Consider the following 18,783-nt stretch of genomic DNA (forward strand, 5'->3'; position numbering starts at 1 on the left):
AGCTTGAGGGAGGTCTAAAATAACACACCTTAATAGTTAAGTGATGTTATTCATGTAATCACTCCCCTCTCCTTCCTTCTAAACCCATCCTGCTGTCACTGATATCTCAAGAACAGTGAACTAATTAAAACGCTCCCGGAGTTTAGTTTTGATCTTCGAACAGGAATACAGTCTTCACCAAACAGCTTTGTTTTTTTCTCTCTCTCCCCCCCCCCCCCCCCCCCCCCCTGCACAGCTACACGTTAGGACCTGTAGTGCCATTGTGCCCAGGAGAGATGCAAAAATCCCCATTCAGAGCCATAAATTACACCTATTATTCATTAGTCCTGCTGTAACTTTCTCTGTGTTCTTTTTCACGGGCACGATGGCAAACATCAAATATTGTGCTCCTCTTGATTTATTTGACAGCTGTAGTTATTAGTTGCTTTTCAGATTGTTATTTTACATCTAAAACATGCGACTGTCTTTAAGATTAATTTAACTGAATATGAAGAATGCACAGTCTTGGCCAGGCACAGCCTAGAGGAACTTGGAACAATAATTTAATACATTTTCTACTACTTCTACTACTCTGACATCTAACAGCTTCTGACTATTGCTACTTTTAGTTAATTAAGTAAGAAGCAGAAATATTTCCTCCCCGAGAATGGCTATCTGTGGTGTTTGGTGCTTACTCTCTTGATGTATTTAGAAGTTTTCTGTGCTGCTAAAGTGACTGTTTAAGACTCTGCACCAGTCACATTTAATGCTACATGTCATCAGCATTTGGATTTTCCTTCTTCTTCTTTTTTTTACACCCCCCCTCCACCCCCACCCCTTCCTTGCCAGTAGTAGAAGTGGTTAAGCTCCTGGTTTCGCTGAAGCACGCTGCAAACGTTGTGCAGAGGGGCAAGGAAGCACCTGCTTCCAAGAGGAGGTGGAGAAAATGCTCTCGTGAAAAGCTCCAACTGCAGTGGTTGGCACTGAAACTTGTGCGGGAGGTTGGATTACTCCGAAAGTATGCACAGGTTATTTTGATAATCTGTGTGTGTGTGTGTGTGTGTGTGTGTGTGTGTGTGTGTGTGTGTGTGTGTAGTGTAGGGTGGGATGGGAGGGGGGGGGGGTGAATGTTTCTTTGCGGTTTTCCTTTGTGGCTTCCAGGAGTCTGTGGTGTGACTCAAAACCCAGTCAGTATACATTATGGATTGGCTTGGTGGTGAAGAAGTTCTCACAACTTATGGTGCATTTTCGGCTTTACGCCAGCTGTCATTTGTCTTTTGGCCATGGTGATCTTTGATTCCGCTCCACAAACTTTTACCAGACTTTGCTGCCCTGAAACAAGCGGTGCGGTTTTATCCGAAAGCCACGGAGCGCAAAACGGGGGAACTACGCGAAGAAGATACTTCTTGACCAGGATTTATTTGATCGGAGGATCAGATACGGCTCTCTGAGAGGGCAGAGACACGCACGCACGGACAGCGGCACCATCACAAGTAGAGAGAAAGAAGAAAAAAAAGTTGGACTGAAAGTGCACATTAAGTAAAGCAAACTGATGCGCGTAAGAAGGGATGCCAGCCAGGCGTGGCTTGTGTCTGAATATCCAATGTGAGAATGCGTGGGGAGCATGTATATAATAGAGTCTTTCTATTTGATAAACACAGATATCAAACTCATGATTGCAGCAAAGCACCATCAATAAACTGAGAGGACTGCGCTGATTTGGAGGAGCAACGGCGCGCTGCGTGGTACGCTTTTTGGCGTGCATGGACCGGACTTCTGTGAACTTTTCTCTCCTTCCTGAATTTACCGATTACATCCCAAAATACCGTCGTTTAATTTGACAGCTGTGCACACAATGGCAGAGGTCGTGAGTGTTCTGGGGACGCTCGGCTTGGATTTACAAAGCACTCTCTCTTCGGTGGGGACTATGCCCGTAACAGAGTCCCCCATAGGGCTGAATGAGCGACTGGGGCAGATTGAAGGCAGAGTGCAGCGCGGGTCGCCCACAGATTTCGGCCACCTCAAAGGGATCTTGAGGCGGCGGCAGCTCTACTGCAGGACCGGCTTCCAGCTAGAGATATTCCCCAATGGCACAGTGCACGGGACAAGACAGGACCACAGCAGGTTTGGTCAGTATTTCTTTATTCTTTGATCTATTATTTGGAGACAGAATTTCATTTTAATCTTTACCGAACTATTTTTAATACCCCATTTATCTCCAAAACGGTAAATGAGAAAGGGGTCAACTTTCCCCCATACATATATACCCGGTTAAGAAGGGGTTTTATCAAGAAGTTTCTTCTGAGCGTCCCCGGTGAATACTCGTTCGTGCGTCACTGTCACCTGGCGCGAGGGCACACACCTTTTTCTGGCAATCCCCGCTGCGCGTGGGCCACAGGTGTCTCTAATCAGGCGCAAACAAGCAGCGAGCGCGCGCGTCCTGCAGCGACAGCAACAACAGGCTCGCAGGCTCTCGCGCGCGCAGGTCAGAGGGTTTTCTCTCGTTAACAGACGTTATTTCACAGCAGGAAACACAGGTATGTATATGATATCATTAAAAAATAACAGTACTTGATTTAATTCTAGTCTCGTGGCCTGTTTTTATTATGTTTGTATTAACTTTACAAATAGAAGGTTGAAAAACTGTGTGCCGCTCGCGCGACACGCGAATCAAACGAGGTCAGAGGGCAGACTCGCACATGTCTCGCGCAGACTCGTCACAGGTGCAGGCCGGGCGAAAACGGGTAAGGGGGAAAAAGGCGGAATATCTCTAAATTAAAGCGTGACCACTGCGGAATTCAGAGAAGGTTTAATGTTCAAACTTGAGCCAAAACGAGCCGGTTTTAGAGACATGGGTGGTCCGCGTGTTTGTTTCTGGCTTCGCTTAGATTTAAAGTGCAAAGATCTTTGTGAGACCTGCGTGGTTTTGATTAGAGGGGTATGGGACACACCCCTCTTCAAATAAATAAATAAATAAATGAGAAGGATCTTCTATGTCATCCTCTGACATGGGATGAAGTCGCGGAGATGGGGACCAGGTGGCTGTAGGCTGGCCTCTCTGCCAGTCAGCACAGGCAGCTGGATCCTCTCTGACTAACCTCCGCATCAACAGTGGCTTTTAATTTTACCAGTTGTTTCCCAGCCTTTGATGTAGATGTTCGCTTTATTGTAACTTCCTCCGAGTCAGCGGTTCACTAAACAAGTAACCCACGTCTCAGCTTCATAAAAGCGACTTCACAGCCTGCGGGGGAAGTCCCAAAGACAGGATGAGCGCATTTATAAGCTATTAAAAATCTCATAGGTAGGAGAGGCAGCCCTTCGATTGCTTAATGGTCTTAAAACGGCAAATTTTCAAATGAAGTCTGGAATAGCTGCAGGATTTTGCATAAAATGACAGTAAGGACTGGTCTGCAGTCAGATTAAAAGAGGCCACCTGCTTGCGTTCTTTAGGGGTGATCACACTGAGTTTGTGGGCTTGTCTCACCAGTGTTTCCATGTTATGTGTTTGACCTCAGGTATCCTGGAGTTCATAAGTATAGCAGTAGGTCTGGTGAGCATCAGAGGGGTGGACGCTGGACTCTACCTCGGCATGAATGAGAAAGGAGAGCTCTATGGGTCGGTGAGTCAAAAACCCCTCCTTTCACTTCACCACCCCTCACCGACAACCTCTCTTAAAGAATATACTATCGCCTAGTCATTCCCAAGGAATTAAACTTTCCTTCATTCATGTGTCTTTCTTTTTTTCTACAACACATGTCAGTACAGAGCTATCAAAACGTTTAACAAGGTTCCCATATGCAGCAGATGGGCAAAAGCACAGTCAGACAAAACAAGTATGTTTCCTATTACTTACACTTGTTTTCTGTGTGAGGGGAGTCGAGGATAATCAGCTTTTAGAGTGAAAACCAACCACTTCATTTAGTTTTGAGATATGCGGAAATATTTACATATTTTCCCAAAGTGGAGACGGGAAGGGCTGACGTTACTCTGGATGTGAGCTGTGTGTGAATTTGGTGGAGATTGCACCTCCCTGCTCTTCAGTTTGACCTGCAGTGCTGTAAAAAACATAGAAGAGAGATCTGGTAGTTTTTCCAACAGCCTCTCTTTCCGACCGACACATGGTGCATACCTGCAGTCACAGGGAGAGGAAAGGGAAGAGATGAAGACAATGAAGGGGAAGTATGTGAGGCTTTACCTGTATCAGGTGTCCCAGGGCATTACCTGAGGGGGCCTCTCAGGGCTCAGACTACCCCGCACCTCCCCCGAGCATTTCGAACAGAGGCTACTTTTAAGCACGGCCATTATGTGGAAAGTGCAGATATTGTTACTGCATACTATCAGAGTCTGGCTCCCATCCTGGAGCTTTGACCCGGGGTGGTGGTGGGAGGCGGTGATTTGGGGGTAATTGCACACCTGACTGAGTCATCTGACTGACAGAGGGAGCCATGTAGACATGTATGAGTCTGAGGGGCCAGGGAGGGGAGGATAGCGGGTAAAAGGGTGCTTCCGTCCAACAACCACCAGACCATGACAAGCGTTTGATCCAATGAGGTTTGCGTGTGTGTGTCTCTGAGAGAGGGTGTGTGTGTGTGTGTGTGTGTGTGTGTGTGTGTGTGTGTGTGTGTGTGTGTGTGTATTAGGATGGAGCTGGCCCAGTCATGTGCCCTCTGGGCTGTGTTTACAGACAACAGCTTCGCTACACAGCCGCAGCCAAGCAGAGCCTGACAGCCAATCAACAAAATTGCTTCTGGAATAAAACACGGCAGTCTCGCACAGATGCTTCTGAGTGTGTTAAAGGCAGAGAATGAGAAATATTTCATGTTCTGTAGATGTATTTTCTACCAAAAAACACAAAAAAGGAAAAAGAGCAAGCAAACATTCAGAAGTGGTCCTCCGCTGAAAACCTTTTACTTGACAGGGTTCGACCCTCTTTACAGACCAGCAGAGGCTGACTGGTCTTTGCAGGAAAGCAGCTCAAACACTGATGTCTCTTATTGTTCCCACCCATCACCCAGCCAGCATGCTCTCACCTGCTGAACCCACAGCCATCGCTCATGCTGTTCTGTCAGTGAAGGCTGAGGCTTTGAAAGCTGCTCTGTATATATGTGTGTGTGCATGTTTGGTTCAGAGGTGGGGGTGGAAGACGTCCGCTTGGCGTTGTCATTGCATCACAGGGAGGGGAATAGTTCTCCATGCACAACGAGAGGTTAACAGGTCTGCGGAGCATAAAGTGAAAATCCGCTCGTAATGACTTCGCTCCTTTTGTCATAATGAGCACCTGCCTAAATGAGTTTCCACTGGTTCATTTCCACTTCTAAGTGCACAGTGTACAATAGTTAATGACAGACATAAGCTGGTGCATCAAGAGGAGAGGAATCTGCATGCGAAGCTCAGTCTTGACTGCGTTTTTTGCAAATGTTTTCTGCATTTTCAAACCTGTTGTTTCCTCTCCTGCAGAAGAAGCTGACAAAAGAATGTGTGTTCAGGGAGCAGTTTGAGGAGAACTGGTACAACACCTATGCTTCAACTCGGTACAGGCACACGGACACGGGGCGCTTCTACTATGTGGCTTTAAACAAAGATGGTTCGCCCAGGGAGGGCGGCAGGACTAAAAAACACCAGAAGCTCACCCACTTCTTACCCAGACCGGTGGAGATTGAAAAGATCCCTCAGGAATTCAGGGATTTATTCCAGTACAGGTGACCAGTGCTTACACTGGGAGAGCTGGTTATTTCTGAAGGAACAGAGATAAAAGAAAAAGACAAATGAGGGGGCGGGGGAGGGATATTGCGGATATTTTGGACCTGGTACAGAACTGTTTACCCTCACCCCCCACCTGAGGTTACCATGTTTGCATCATCTGCAGCGGACTTCAGAGAGGAGATAAAACTCTCTTATAAAACCCCTGTTATCATGGACAAAGGAGGCCCTCATGACTGCCCAGCTGTGGCTGAATCAGGAAAATCAAATCAGGTGCCATGTTTTCTCTATAAATGCATAACAGAGGTTCATGTGTAGATACCGAAGAGGCAAAATGGGAGTGGTCGCTCTTGATGGTTTTGGCCGGGACAAGGAACAGTCAATGAGAAGTGACTTTTAGGAGCTAAGGACATAAATCCCTGCATGATGTCACAGTGTGCACACTGTTATGGCAACATTAAATGTAAAGGAGAGGGAAGGAAAGCACATTCCACATATACAGCAGAGACGTGCAAACTTTGTGCTACATGTTTGTTAAGCGGTAGTTTGGGATATGTGATGAGATTGTCTTTGAGTTAGCTACGAGCAAGTTTTGTTTCAAATAAAAGACAAAGGATGGGAATAATGTCTCCGACTCTGGGATCAATCGAACTGCACTTACTGCACATCCCAAGTCTCAGCGTCACGCTCGGTTGGTCTGAGTTTAAACATCAGATTAAATTCAAACAAACACAAAAAAGCTATGGGAATTTAATATGCAAAAAACAAAAGCAGTTAAGCTCGGGCTAAAAGCACTTCATCCGACTGGGGTTGTGAAGACTAAAGAAATGGGTGTTCTTTTTAAGGATGATGACTTGTAATGTTCAGAGCATCGGGGAACATTATTAAAAATGCAAGCAGCTGAGGTGTACATATGGGTGTTCCTATTTATGAGATGTACAATATATTTATTTTCTACATATAAAGTATAAATGTAAATCTATATATTTATTTATTGCAAAGACTTTATTTTGTAATGAACTTGAAGTTATCTGGACTGCAGATTCTACTGAATTGACACCAAAAAAGGCAAACAAAAAATGAAGAACTGCAATGAAACGTGACAATAAAATTGTCCTGCTATCGCAACGTCATTGTGAGAGACCATTTTTGCTTGCATTAAAGTCTGTACCAATTAAAACCAGATATGTGAATCCTGCATGTCTTTCCTGTTATTTCAGCCTATTGTGGCAAAATATTTCACTTTTAGATGCTTCTATCACTTTAACATTTTCACTGACATTAATGCCAAGAGAGAATAAATTAAAAAAAAATGTCAGATTCTTTCCCATACCAATTTGCCCTCGTAAACCCCTTACCAAGTGAAGGGTTACATTATCAAGTAATGTGCACAGGCTCTGTCTCCATGAGGTCTTAGCCAGCCTACATCCACCATACAAAATCAGATTCCTTATGCAACCGGATCCCTAATTGGCTTTACACATCAGCGTGGATTAAGAGCAGTGATTGGTCGTTCACTGCAGGGGCCTCACGGTCTGGCCCTACAGCGGGTCTTTTCAACAGACAGAAACAGCTGCATGCGGTGCGCAGAGAACCAGCAGGGATGTGCTGCAGACCTGGAGTGGTGGCTCTGAAGTTAAGTGAGGATGGGATCAACATTTCAACATCTGCAATAGTTGTAATGTTTCTCCACTGGCAGATATCTGTAAGCTGGGAGAGCAAGCTCCCCTGGGGGGGAGGGAATGGAAAAGTCAAAGACATGCAGGGGGAAAACCCTGGCAGGCTGAGAAATGAAAACAATACCAGCAGAGGGGAAAAATAGATGAACGATTGAAGGGAGAAGAGAGTGGGACAAAAGGCACTTTGCTGTGGGTGTGAAATACAGGGACGCTGCATCAGGATGAATCAGCGTCCCAGCTGTTAAAGGAATAGCCGTAAATTTTGGGAAATGATTTGCTCTCTTGCCAAGAATAAGTTAAGAAAACGAATACCGCTCTCATATCTGTCATAAATAGGAAGCTGAAGCCAGGAGGCAGTTCATTTAGTTTAGCATAAAGCCTCAAAGTTTGCCTCGTAGTAAGTTGACGTCATACACCATATTCAACCCAATAGCCCCACCATCACCTTTATAGTGTTTTTGCTATGATAACCTAAAGTAAGTAGCTGCTGACTGTAGCTTCAGATTTACACTACTGTGCAAAAGTCTTGAGCCACACCTCAGTTCAAGGAGCCAGACCACTTTGTATTTTTCTCTGGTCTTGAGTAATAGTTCTCCAGGTTTTCTGAAGGTCTTAAAGTTCTTCTTTGGCGTATTATTGGCTTTTTTTTTTTCCCCCATTTGAAGCCGTTCTTAAGATTGACTGAAAACCAGTGGCAGCTGATTTTTATGGAAAGATGAATTCAAATTTGAAATGGTTAGTTCAAATTGTTGTCAATATGTATGAAAGAACAACCACGAGTGTCTCCACAGTGGAGGCTTTGTCATGGTTTGGGGCTGCATTTGACAATGCAGCAAAAGCAGACCCGGATTACAAAACAGTGAAACACTATCAGTCATGGATTGGCCTCCCCAGAGCCCAGACCTCAACATTATTGAAGCAGTTTGGTCTCACTTTGCAGAGAAGGGAACAAAAGGCAGCCAGCAGTAAAAGAGGAGCTTTGAATGTCCTTCAAGCAGCCTGGAGAACTAATCCTGAAAATGACTTAAAGAATATACAAGAAAACTGCCTGAGAGTGGTCAGGCTGTGTTAATGAATAAAGGTGTTTATAACAAACACACCTTGTTAAATAAACCTTGTTAGAACTGTACAAACTGCTTTGCCTCATTTTTCTTTATCTCTTTTACCCATTTCCAAACCAAATATAAAGAAATGGCAGGTGGCTCGGGACTTTTTGCACAGTACTCCAACAAAGACAAATGTAAGTGGTAACAATTCTGTAACACTTGGCAAGAAAGCAAATATGCACGGTTCACAAAAATGCAATCAAAACCATTTCCTGCCTATTAGTTGTGCATTTGTTTCCTGTGTATTATTCCCCATCAGTCTCCACCCAAACTCTCCTGTCTAATAAGGCATAACATGCAACGATCATCAAGGTGGAGCTAATCAGAGAGAACAAATGTGCAACCAGCATTCCTCTTTGTAAACTCAGCGAGGTGAATCAGTGGCAAGTACTTCAATCCCTTTAATAAAAAATAAAAATAAAAAAAAGACTCCAACACATGCACCGGTTATACTTTTGGTCACTTTATTAAATGTTATATTAAATACTTATCAAGATAATAGCAGATCAGATTCATGGCAAATCATGTTGGTGTATTCGCTAACGTAAGAACATTCTTAGACAAGGGCAAAAAACGTTTTCTACATTTATGAAATACACCTTGTGCAAACACAGGAGTCAATCGGAGAAGGCAAGTCGTCTCTCCGTGAGAAACGTTCATATTCCTCATGTTCAACAGCTACACCAGTTTAAGCATTTAGAAGCATGAATGTGCCAAAGTAGAATACAAGTAGTCTGGGGGCCTGCCTGGTGAGACTACAGTGTCCAGGAGAACATTTCTCACAAAGCAGAGGACACAAATCAGCCAGGTATAATAAGATTTCCAGCCTTTACTCTGTCAATCCCATCTGGAAACGCATATTTCAAACGCTGAAAGATGCTGAAAGGTAAAAGTTCTGGGCCCTCTGTGACACCTGGCTGAACCGCCTCCGCTTTGCGAGACCCGGCCTCTCACCCAGGCTCGGGGATCAACACAAGTGGAACGTAATGAACGAGACGCACGGTGCTATGCTAGACGACACGTGACAATGAGGGTGACGTTACAAAAGGGTCATAGGAACTGGCAGGCAGTTTCTGAACAACACAAGCATTCCGTTACCATGTTCAGCGACAACTAATGTAAACACTTAAAAGCATAATAGAAAAGATTCTCAACAAACCTCAAATCTTTACAGAGCTTTTTTTGTTTTGTTTTTTTAGCAAATCAATAAGGCCATATTTTTTTTCCCCCAGTACCCCCCTCCCCCCTTTTATCAGTTTCTCCCATCTTCCAAAAAGAAAGAAAGAAATAAAAAGCAGGACTTGCAGCACCAACAGCTGTCTGCTTTGCTAGATAAAGGTGGAGGAATCTACTGGAGTTCATCATCGTGTAGCGCTTTGCATCAGAGTCCTGTCACCAACAATACTGGTCCCACTCAGGTGTAGATAGTTAGGCATTTAAAACCGTATAAAAAAACTGAGCTGGAAATAATAAGGAAACCCTTTTTTTAAAAAGGGCAAATCAATACAATGCCTTAAAGCATTGGGGATAAAACTTTAAATACATGAAAAATGAAGATATAGAACTTGAATAACATTAAGGCGGTATATACATTTTTTTCCCCCTCTCCTAACAGACATTTCACACAGTCATTTATACATTACATCCTCTCAGTGAGTTACAGAATAAAGCACTGAGAGTCTCTCTCACTTGAGGCTCCAGTGGACAGCAGTCCAGTCTCAGTCTCTCACCGACCCTCTGGCTCGTTGCATCTGTGTGTTTTGAGCTTCTTTTTTTTTTTTGGGGGGGGGGGGGGGGGGGGGGGGGAGGACCTACAGGCCCTTGGAGGGGCCAGGATTTTTGCCCATACCCTGATGGCCGCCGAGGCCGTGGAGCTGCTGGTAGAGAGTGAGCAGGTCCATCTGACTGAGCCCGCCAGCTCCCATCATGCCATTCTGCAGGGCCAGCTGGTTTAGGTAGCTGGCCTGATTGGCCATGGCCAGCTGCTGCTCCTGCACCTTCCTGTTGGTAATCAGCTTCTGCACGTACATCATCAACTGAAACACACAGACATTGAAAATTAACACAATTCAAAGGTAAAAAGTACACTTTGCCCTGTCACGGTTTAACACAATGACAACAATTATAGGAAGTAGTGAGGGTGGCAGTCCCTTGTCCTCGTTAAAACCCAGCTCAACAGCTGACATCAGAGGTCACATATAGTGGTGTCTCTGAGCTGTAGTCAAGGCTGAATCAGAGCTTTTAAGAGGTCAAACTGCCTCATGCTTTCACAGACAGACAGTAAACAGAGATACTACTCCCACGCTAACCTTTTTTCTTGGCTGGTGCAGGTAAACCAGTATAGCCCTCTCAGCACAAAATGTTGTGATGCACAGTGATATTATTGCCAGTTTTTGGCCTTTTGACTGTTTGGTCATAATGGATTAATTTACAAATTACCCTGTTTAACCACCATAGATAAACTAATGAAATTAAACTACTGTGATGATTTGTTGGCGTCATTCAGTTGTCTGTTCTGTCTCGTATACAGAGTGGCTCTTACCGACTGCTGCCTGTTGAGGACATCCCTGTAGATCGCTTCCCTGCGTTTAAGCTCTAGCTCCACGGTGGCCTGTCGCCCCAGAGCGGCAGCCTGGACCTGGTTCTCCGTAAGCGCTGGGTTCTCTTTCCACTGTGGTGAGAGGCAACAGCCATTAAAACATACAGTGATCCCTGTAAATGGAAAGTGATTTCAAAGACCTCACCACTCTGCTGATTATATCTTCCAGCGACTCCCGTGATAAAGACTTTAAAGCATTTGTAGCCTCGATGACTTTCTGTCGGCCCTGGTTTATGAGATCCTGAGCAAAAACAAAACAAGGCAGAGAGAATACACATGAGACGAAGGCAGGTGATCTTTGCTTGTATTCACTGTGTCGAGTACTTGGTGACCAACAGTAGAGCAATATATTCAGCTGCCTCTTCAGTGAGCCTCTCTCATCCATCACAACTCCCCCAGAATGTTAGTTAGTGTTAGTCCTTCCCTTTCAGCCATGATAGCACCAGTTCTCCACCTGCTCAGGAGCAGACCTCACAGCAAAGACCAACACATCCTCTTCAACCTCAGGATAACAGAGTGAATGTAGAGGCCGCTCTACATTCACTAGAGGTGCCTCTATTCACACATTCACACAAAATAATATCACCACTATGACTGATCAGCCTGTCTTTGGGGAAACAAGACAGGAAACCTCTGAGCTAGTTGGCTAATAGCAGCAGAACTTCAAAATAAAAGCAGGGACTCTCCCATAGGGCTGCTCGATTATGGCAAAAATGATAATCACGATTATTTTCACTGAAATTGAGATCACGATTATTTGACGATATTTATTTAACCCTTTAAGACCTACTATAGAACCAAGTCCACCAGAGCTTATATTATTTTTTTTACATGCTGTAGTGCCATTTGTGGGAGCATTTCAAGTTGCTATACATCAATACAACTGTTATAGCCCATATTTTAATAATATGTATGCATTAAGTCCATAGTAATTACATAAATTGCAAAAAAGTGCAATAAACTAAAAAAAATTGAAAATCGCTTTTGTTTTGTTTACATATATTTCTACTTGGAGAAATTTAAGAGGTTTATCCCTCAAAACTTTAAATACAATAAAGTTGCAAAAAATAGTTTCCCACCACAGGAAATTTATTTTGAGTGTCTTCATAGTTTTATTTTGGAGATACAGCAATTTTTATATACTGCAGGAAAAACAAAAAACAATCCTATGATGCAAATTTGCAAAGAAAACAGCATGTGCATCATTTCACTGTGGGAAGTGTTACCAACAGCTGATAGGAACGGCAAAGCCTGTTTCTGGAATATTATGTTTTTGTTCCTGCAAGCGCTTTTTATGCAGTTTTTGCAAAGCTATATGTGGAACGAAACCGTGACCGAGGACAAGCTGATGGCATCAGATGTAAGTACAACTCCTCCGGTTTCATATGCAAAACAAATTATTGCGCTAGCTTACACGGTTCAGGTTCTACAGGGATTTAAAAATAGTTACGCAAAACGGAGCGTGCTGCTCTGACCGGCTTTAAAGGGTTAACAATGACTTTAAAATAATAATATAAAATGGTGTGCAACACCACTGAAGTTTTTTTTTTTTAAACTCTCTTTTCAACCAACGGCAGTCACTCTCCAAATAACTTCTGCTTAGCTTTCCGAGCTTCCCTCGGGTCCTCTTAATCAGCGGTCTCCAACCTTTTTTGCGCCACGGACGGTTTATGCCCGACAATATTTTCACGGACCGGCCTTTAAGGTGTCGCGGATAAATGAGGGAGGGGCTAATAATCGGCGCAGTCATTTTTAATGATCGTTGAAAGCCCAGATCGTAATCGTGATTAAAATTCGATTAATTGAGCAGCCCTACTCTCCCAAACAGATGGCAAAGTGAACAAAACATTTAAAAGATCCCAGATATTGTACCCTATGTATGGTAATCTTCAAAATGCGTAACGTCAAAAGGTGAATCATCTCCATCTGTGCAGCTCCACAGAAATCCTTCTAGCTTATTATTTGTATTTACAGCCCGCACATTTACTGTAATGTTGAGTCTCACCACTTTCAGCAACAACCAACAAAAAAAAAGAAAAAAACCTGTAACTGATTAGCTGTGCCCAGCACCGCACAGCAGACAGATAAAGTTTGCGACCGTCTAATACAACAGTGAAAACCAAAAGTAGTCTAAATATTAGATTTTCATTAATCGGATGACCTGATGCACATGAAAGCATGTGTCAGCAAAATCACTTTTGACCTCCAAAACCTGCTTTGCAGAGTCTACTGCTTTCCGCTTACATAATGTCTCATATGTGATTATTTAATTTATAAAGACAGCGTATAGTAGTTTAAATTTTAAACAAAAAGTTCTGTTCACTCCATCAGTTGTTGTGCATTAATAGCTGCAGACGTTGAGCAGCGTGGGGCAGAGTTGGGCTGATCTGCTACCAGGACTGCTGTCACAATTAGCTGTGGGGTTTGAGGAATGTGAGTCGCCATGCTGCGGGGGGAAGGAGCGGGACGGGTGTGAGGCAGCAGTGGTGACATGTGGAGCTCATTACTTACCTCCAGCTGCTGGTTGGTCATGGAGGGCAAAGCTCCAATGTTGTAGGTGAAGTAGCTGGGGTTGTTCATGTCCGCGTGAGCGTATGCCGTCTGGTAGTTGGTCCTCATGGACATACCCTGAGAGATGAAAGACAAGAGGAAGAGACAGAGGAGGGAGTGAGGAAGCAGAGGCTAATTACGCAGGTGTTAAGAGCCACTGAGGCCATGATGGGAAAAACTAAACAATCGGCGAGGCTGACGAGAGACGACGGCCCACTTTGTCTGTCATATTCAGTCGCACATTGATGTGATGAGGTCTTCACTTCATGTTGAGTCTTCATGAAGTTTTCATATCTACACAAATAACTCCAAAAGCAACAAGCTGTCCAACATCAGCCTGCTACCGCAGTATTAAATATGTGTGTGAAAGTAGTGACCTGAAGTAAACAGTCTCGTCCCAGCAAAGGCCAGCAGGATGCCGATGTTTGTATGTAATTGAGTCTCTGCTGCAGATGGTTTTCCCGTGCCCTGTAATCTGGCCATCCGGTATGCAAGGGGGGGTGTCTGTGTGTTTGTGTGTGTGTGTTGGGGGCCAGCAGGGATATTTGGACCTGGTCAGAGACAGGTGTGCAAACCTAAACAGTACAGAACTTTCAACACACATTAATCTACGCACACACACCTCTTTAACTTTAGCAGCATCCTCCGATGCTCTGCGCCTTTCATACGTTTTCACACAGACGGAAACCAAATCTAGCCTTTGCTTCCAAAATTCAGTATCTGAAATCTAAATTTATGGCATGAGCCTCGGTAAGCTTTGTACCAAGCTGAAGTCATCCCAGTGAGAACCAGGGCTCTTGGGTTCAATTTCGTTTTGGGCTCCCAATCGCATTCTCAGTTTTTCCCATTTCCCTGAGTTGCAAATGTGATATTCATACATGCAGCCCTCTCTAGCCGCCGCCAGGCCAAACCTTAAGTTGTGAAGACATTAGCAGAGCTTGGGTTACGTTCCAGTTGTTTCTCCTGCAAAGCAGGGCGTACAACACGATACCGAACAACCTCTTGATGATGATGGTGACCATTTCTGCTCTTTTGCTGAAAGACAGATCGAAGTGATGGGAACAGACCCCTCTCTTTACTGCGACTGGGAACCCTCTGTTCTCTTGAAAAGCAGAAGAGGCTCCAAGGGAAAATCAGCTTAAGGCATAGAGGGCAAAGAAGGGTAGAGTGTGTTGGAAAAATAATCATTAGTGTGAATTTGAATCTAGGATTACTCGAGGGGCGTAGAGGAGACCTGCTCTTGTTCTCTTACAATATACACATCTCAAAATAAACCCCACTAATTGCCCCACAACAGAGTGAAGGAAGAGGGGGGACAGTTATGTGTGTGAAGAGGACAGGAGTCCCTAAACCTCTGTGGTCTTACAGTAAGTAGCGCTGACACTGCTTAGACAGCCTTGGCGATTTGTACAGCAGCTCACTAGCCTGATGGTGGGCCAAAATGACCATGAGCAGAGCAAGGGGGAGCCTCTGTCATCTGCTTACTCTGAGTGATGAGAGGATTATACAGATCCAACACTAACTCGCACATCTTGACAAACAAAAGCGGGGCCCTGGTTCACCTCACACATTACTGTCAATGTTCTGGAGAGTGACAGCCCCGAGGCCTAAGTGCTGTACACGTGGCCCTTTGATTTTGGATCTGGTGGATTTGCTGGTGCGCGTCTGTATGCATGCGTTTTCTGCTCGCCGCCTACCTTTTTCTCTGCTTCATATTCAGCCCAAGCAGCCTTGCGGTCCTCCTCGCTCAAGGCTTCCTCCTCCTTGTGGTCCAGCAGAGAGTCGTGCTCGTGGTAACACACAATCTGGTCCTTATTGTTCTGCAGCATCTCAGCCAGAAAGGGATCCTACATCAAGGAAAGATGAGAAAAAAATATGGTCACGGTGGGTTTGAAATCATCATCATTAGAGGGGAAGGAAAGATTACTGTGGAGGAGCCACAGACCTCTTGAGCACTAAAGGTTCCTCTATATTCAGACCGCAAAGTACAAATCCTTTTTTAATTACAGAGGATTTCATGTGATGTGCAAAGAATGCAGCAAGAATACCCATGAACAGAGGTGCATATTTGCTGGATTAAAACAATGTGTTTCTCAATAAAAATGTTCTGTGAGCTCCAAACAGCTCTCTCTCTTTTTTAAAAAAAAAAATAAAAAAATAAAAAAATCTTTTGCTTAATTGGCAGTTTTTCAACATTCACTTGAAATTAACTTGTTACATTCAAAAGTTTCCATAAGCTCCATCCTTCTGTCTTTATCCACTGACCTGTGATGTCCCTGAATGGTCAATCTTCAAGACTTTTCTTTAAACTCAGCAACATTATCATCCACCTTACTCCTTACGGTTATTCCGATGACCTGGTCTGCAATTAAATATGGCCAGCAGCTCACAAGACTTTTTTTTTTAAATTTGGAAACAAGAACACTCTTTTCTCCTAACCCCGTGGTTAAACTAGAAAACAAAACGCATGTGGACTCATCAAAGTGGCTACACCAGATCCATCATCCATACAAAGTGTACATGGTCTTTTTACACAGAAGCCATGAAGCATTTATACAGGAAATGACTAGCATGTGCACTTATGTTGCCAGTAGCGCTACCAGCTACCAGTTCCTTTGAATAAAAGAGCGCACACACCAAAATTGACATTGCAAACTGCTGCTACGCGATGCAATTTAGTGTTTTTTCTGTTTGTCACGCATTTGACTCTGAATATTTGTCACCTATGATTTAACTGCAACAGCTATATGGAGTTCAATTAGGGTCAGAAGTTTTATGCATGTGAAAAAGTGATTTGAAACTAAAATTCTAAGTTTTAAAGAACAGCAGCTCAAACAAAAGAGTAACCCTCAGATTTTTGACACTGCCCCCTAGTGACAGTAAACAGCTACAACCTGTAGACAACAGTGCAAAGCTGTGAGTTGGCTCTGCAAACCATGCTAAGCCCAACTTTCACAGGACTGGCTACAGGCGACAACCCCAAGTGAAGCCTGGCCATCTTGTTTTGACTGTGACCCACTCAAAGTGGATTCATTCTGTTGCACACACACTACCAAAGCAATGTGCATTTCATGAGAGAATTAAGAGTTAAAGGACTACAAACAAAATAACGTATGGTTAAATGTCACGTTGAGCAGTCAATAATATCATTTTTTTTAAACCAACATTTTAGCCCCTTAAAAACAGAAAAGGTTCCAGATGCAATGCTAATTTTTCTCTACAGCACCTTGAATCTGCTTTTTTTGCAGAAACCTCTTAAGTTACTAAAATTCAAAAAACACCAACACTACATTTAAGGCATCAAATCTTCTCTTAAAGCAGATTAGCACGCGCTCAAATGTCAAACAACTCCAACAGTGACCTGAACGCACAATTCAAGAAAACGTGGAAAATTCTGTTCTGATACCAAAATAAAAAGATAAATACATTTATTTTTTCAGCACATGTGTTTTGAGGTTTCCATGGCTACACTGTTATTGAAAACAATACCTGTGAAAAATTAAGAGTTGGGCCAGGCTTCGCTCACACAAACATGGTTTAAATTACTCTCTGTGCAGCATGTTTGCTTTTCTTTGTCTCAACTTAGCTTTACATTAAACTGGAACCTTGCAATCTGGAGACGTCATACAGAAGTTGCATCATTTCAGCTCCACACGAGCCAATTCAGAGGGGCTCGGCCCTCCTCCCTTGCTCTTCGTGCTCTCAAGCTAAACAGTGACAATGGGTGAGACGACACAAACAAAATTAATCATCAATATAGTTAGCAGTAAGGAAAAGGAGGGTAAAAACAAAAAAAACAAAAGCCCCCAGAAACAAACGATAAAATTAATAGCGGATTGCAACCATTTCAAAATAAAAAGAAGAAGAGTGGTAATATGCAAGAGCCTCCCTGACTTCAGAGAGTAAAAAACAGGTGGCTGAAACAGGTAGAAGCAGACTGGGACACAGTGTTTCTCAACCCTGCACACCACAGCCTCCAACACTTGGATCCTGAAGCCAATTGTGCTCCTCATTGACATGTGTTTATGTTTCCCAGCCATCACACTCAATCAGGACAAAACCAGGCCACCCCTGAACAACCAGACATTTCAGAGCAGCAGCACAGGCAGCGATTCAACTGCTGCTTTACTCTCTAATTAGGACATAAAAGCACAGAAGAGCCCGTTGGTCTGACTTGGATAAAAGACACCCATCATGGTTTGTTCTGCCAAAATAAGTCCGCATGAGGTCAAATAAAGGTCACAATCAAGGCCACAACAAACACTTGGGATGCAGCATGCACGGCTCAAACAGCAGCATTTTACCGATTTAAACACCAAACTGAGTCTAGTGGTAAAGCTTTTATCTCGCTGCTGCCTTGTCTGAAGGGCAGATAGCAAAAGGTACACAACGACTGCTGACAGCTTTGCATCAGTCCTTAAAAGAATTAAAACCAACACACACCCTGTTTTCTCTGCTTAAAAAGAAATATTACTGCTTTGCTGAACAGAAACATGATTTTGAAATTACCCCGAAGGTTTAGGTGGCAAGAAGAAAAAACAAAGCTACCATCTGAGCGTGTAGAGAATGTGAGGCGTTTTTATCCAAATGAATGAAAGAGGAGTTTTTCTGACTGCTGGTCGAGTAACGGGTCAGTGGAGCTGCAGGTCAAATGACAGTATAGGCGCTCCCACTGGAACACTGTGCATTCTGGGATACCCAAGTAATCCCTACCAGCAGTGGCTCTGGGGTGGTCCGGTCCATCTCCCATCCTAGTGCTATGTGTGCGTGTATCCTGAGGCGGCACTAATGACTGTAGGTAACCTGACCTATGCTATTGTCATCTGTATGGAGCTGTATGTGGAAGACTATCAATTTACTGCAGGGAGGTTGAGGCAAAAGACTGCGGGTGGGCAGATGCTCAGAGTGGGCGGTAAATCAGCCAATTCAACTCCATTTGAATGTTTTCTCCCTTTTGAGAAAAGCACAGGGGAGACATTTGGTGCGCGTTTGCTCAGACGCAGCACTGGAGGTGGCAGGTAATGTCTGCAGGCGACCTCTAGACGTTCCTCAGTTAGGACACAAACTGCTCAATCGTAAGAAGATCCTGATAATCAGATGTTTCAAATCCAAGTACAGGAAGAGCCTCTGTAAATGCAAACTGAACCAGTACTTTCATTAGAACCTGCAT

At 43.8% G+C, this 18,783-nt stretch overlaps 2 protein-coding genes across 5 annotated transcripts in view; one reads left to right on the forward strand and one right to left on the reverse strand.

The window, feature by feature from the left end:
- The first annotated feature begins 1,199 nt into the window (after positions 1 to 1,199).
- Positions 1,200 to 6,862, forward strand: fgf16 (fibroblast growth factor 16). Its single transcript, XM_085476936.1, has 3 exons — positions 1,200 to 2,108; positions 3,495 to 3,598; positions 5,437 to 6,862. Exons 1-3 carry the CDS (start codon positions 1,835 to 1,837, stop codon positions 5,680 to 5,682), a joined length of 624 nt encoding a protein of 207 aa, XP_085333062.1. The 5' UTR covers positions 1,200 to 1,834; the 3' UTR covers positions 5,683 to 6,862.
- A 2,045-nt stretch (positions 6,863 to 8,907) lies between these two features.
- The window catches only part of atrx (ATRX chromatin remodeler), a 36,173-nt gene continuing 26,297 nt past the window's right edge, over positions 8,908 to 18,783 (reverse strand). For all 4 annotated transcript variants that reach the window (XM_085476947.1, XM_085476954.1, XM_085476967.1 and 1 more), the window contains exons 30-34: positions 15,311 to 15,460; positions 13,575 to 13,691; positions 11,209 to 11,304; positions 11,007 to 11,135; positions 8,908 to 10,500 (exon numbers count right to left, since the gene is read on the reverse strand). In XM_085476947.1, coding sequence (XP_085333073.1) covers positions 10,276 to 10,500; positions 11,007 to 11,135; positions 11,209 to 11,304; positions 13,575 to 13,691; positions 15,311 to 15,460 — 717 coding nt within the window. In that variant the 3' untranslated portion in view covers positions 8,908 to 10,275. The remainder of the gene's footprint in view (positions 10,501 to 11,006; positions 11,136 to 11,208; positions 11,305 to 13,574; positions 13,692 to 15,310; positions 15,461 to 18,783) is intronic.

This window comes from Copadichromis virginalis, linkage group LG2 (genome assembly GCF_057382275.1).
Source record: "Copadichromis virginalis isolate Kocher_CV1m ecotype Utaka linkage group LG2, C_Virginalis_male_GT1.1, whole genome shotgun sequence".
In the NCBI taxonomy this organism is placed as follows: domain Eukaryota; kingdom Metazoa; phylum Chordata; class Actinopteri; order Cichliformes; family Cichlidae; genus Copadichromis; species Copadichromis virginalis.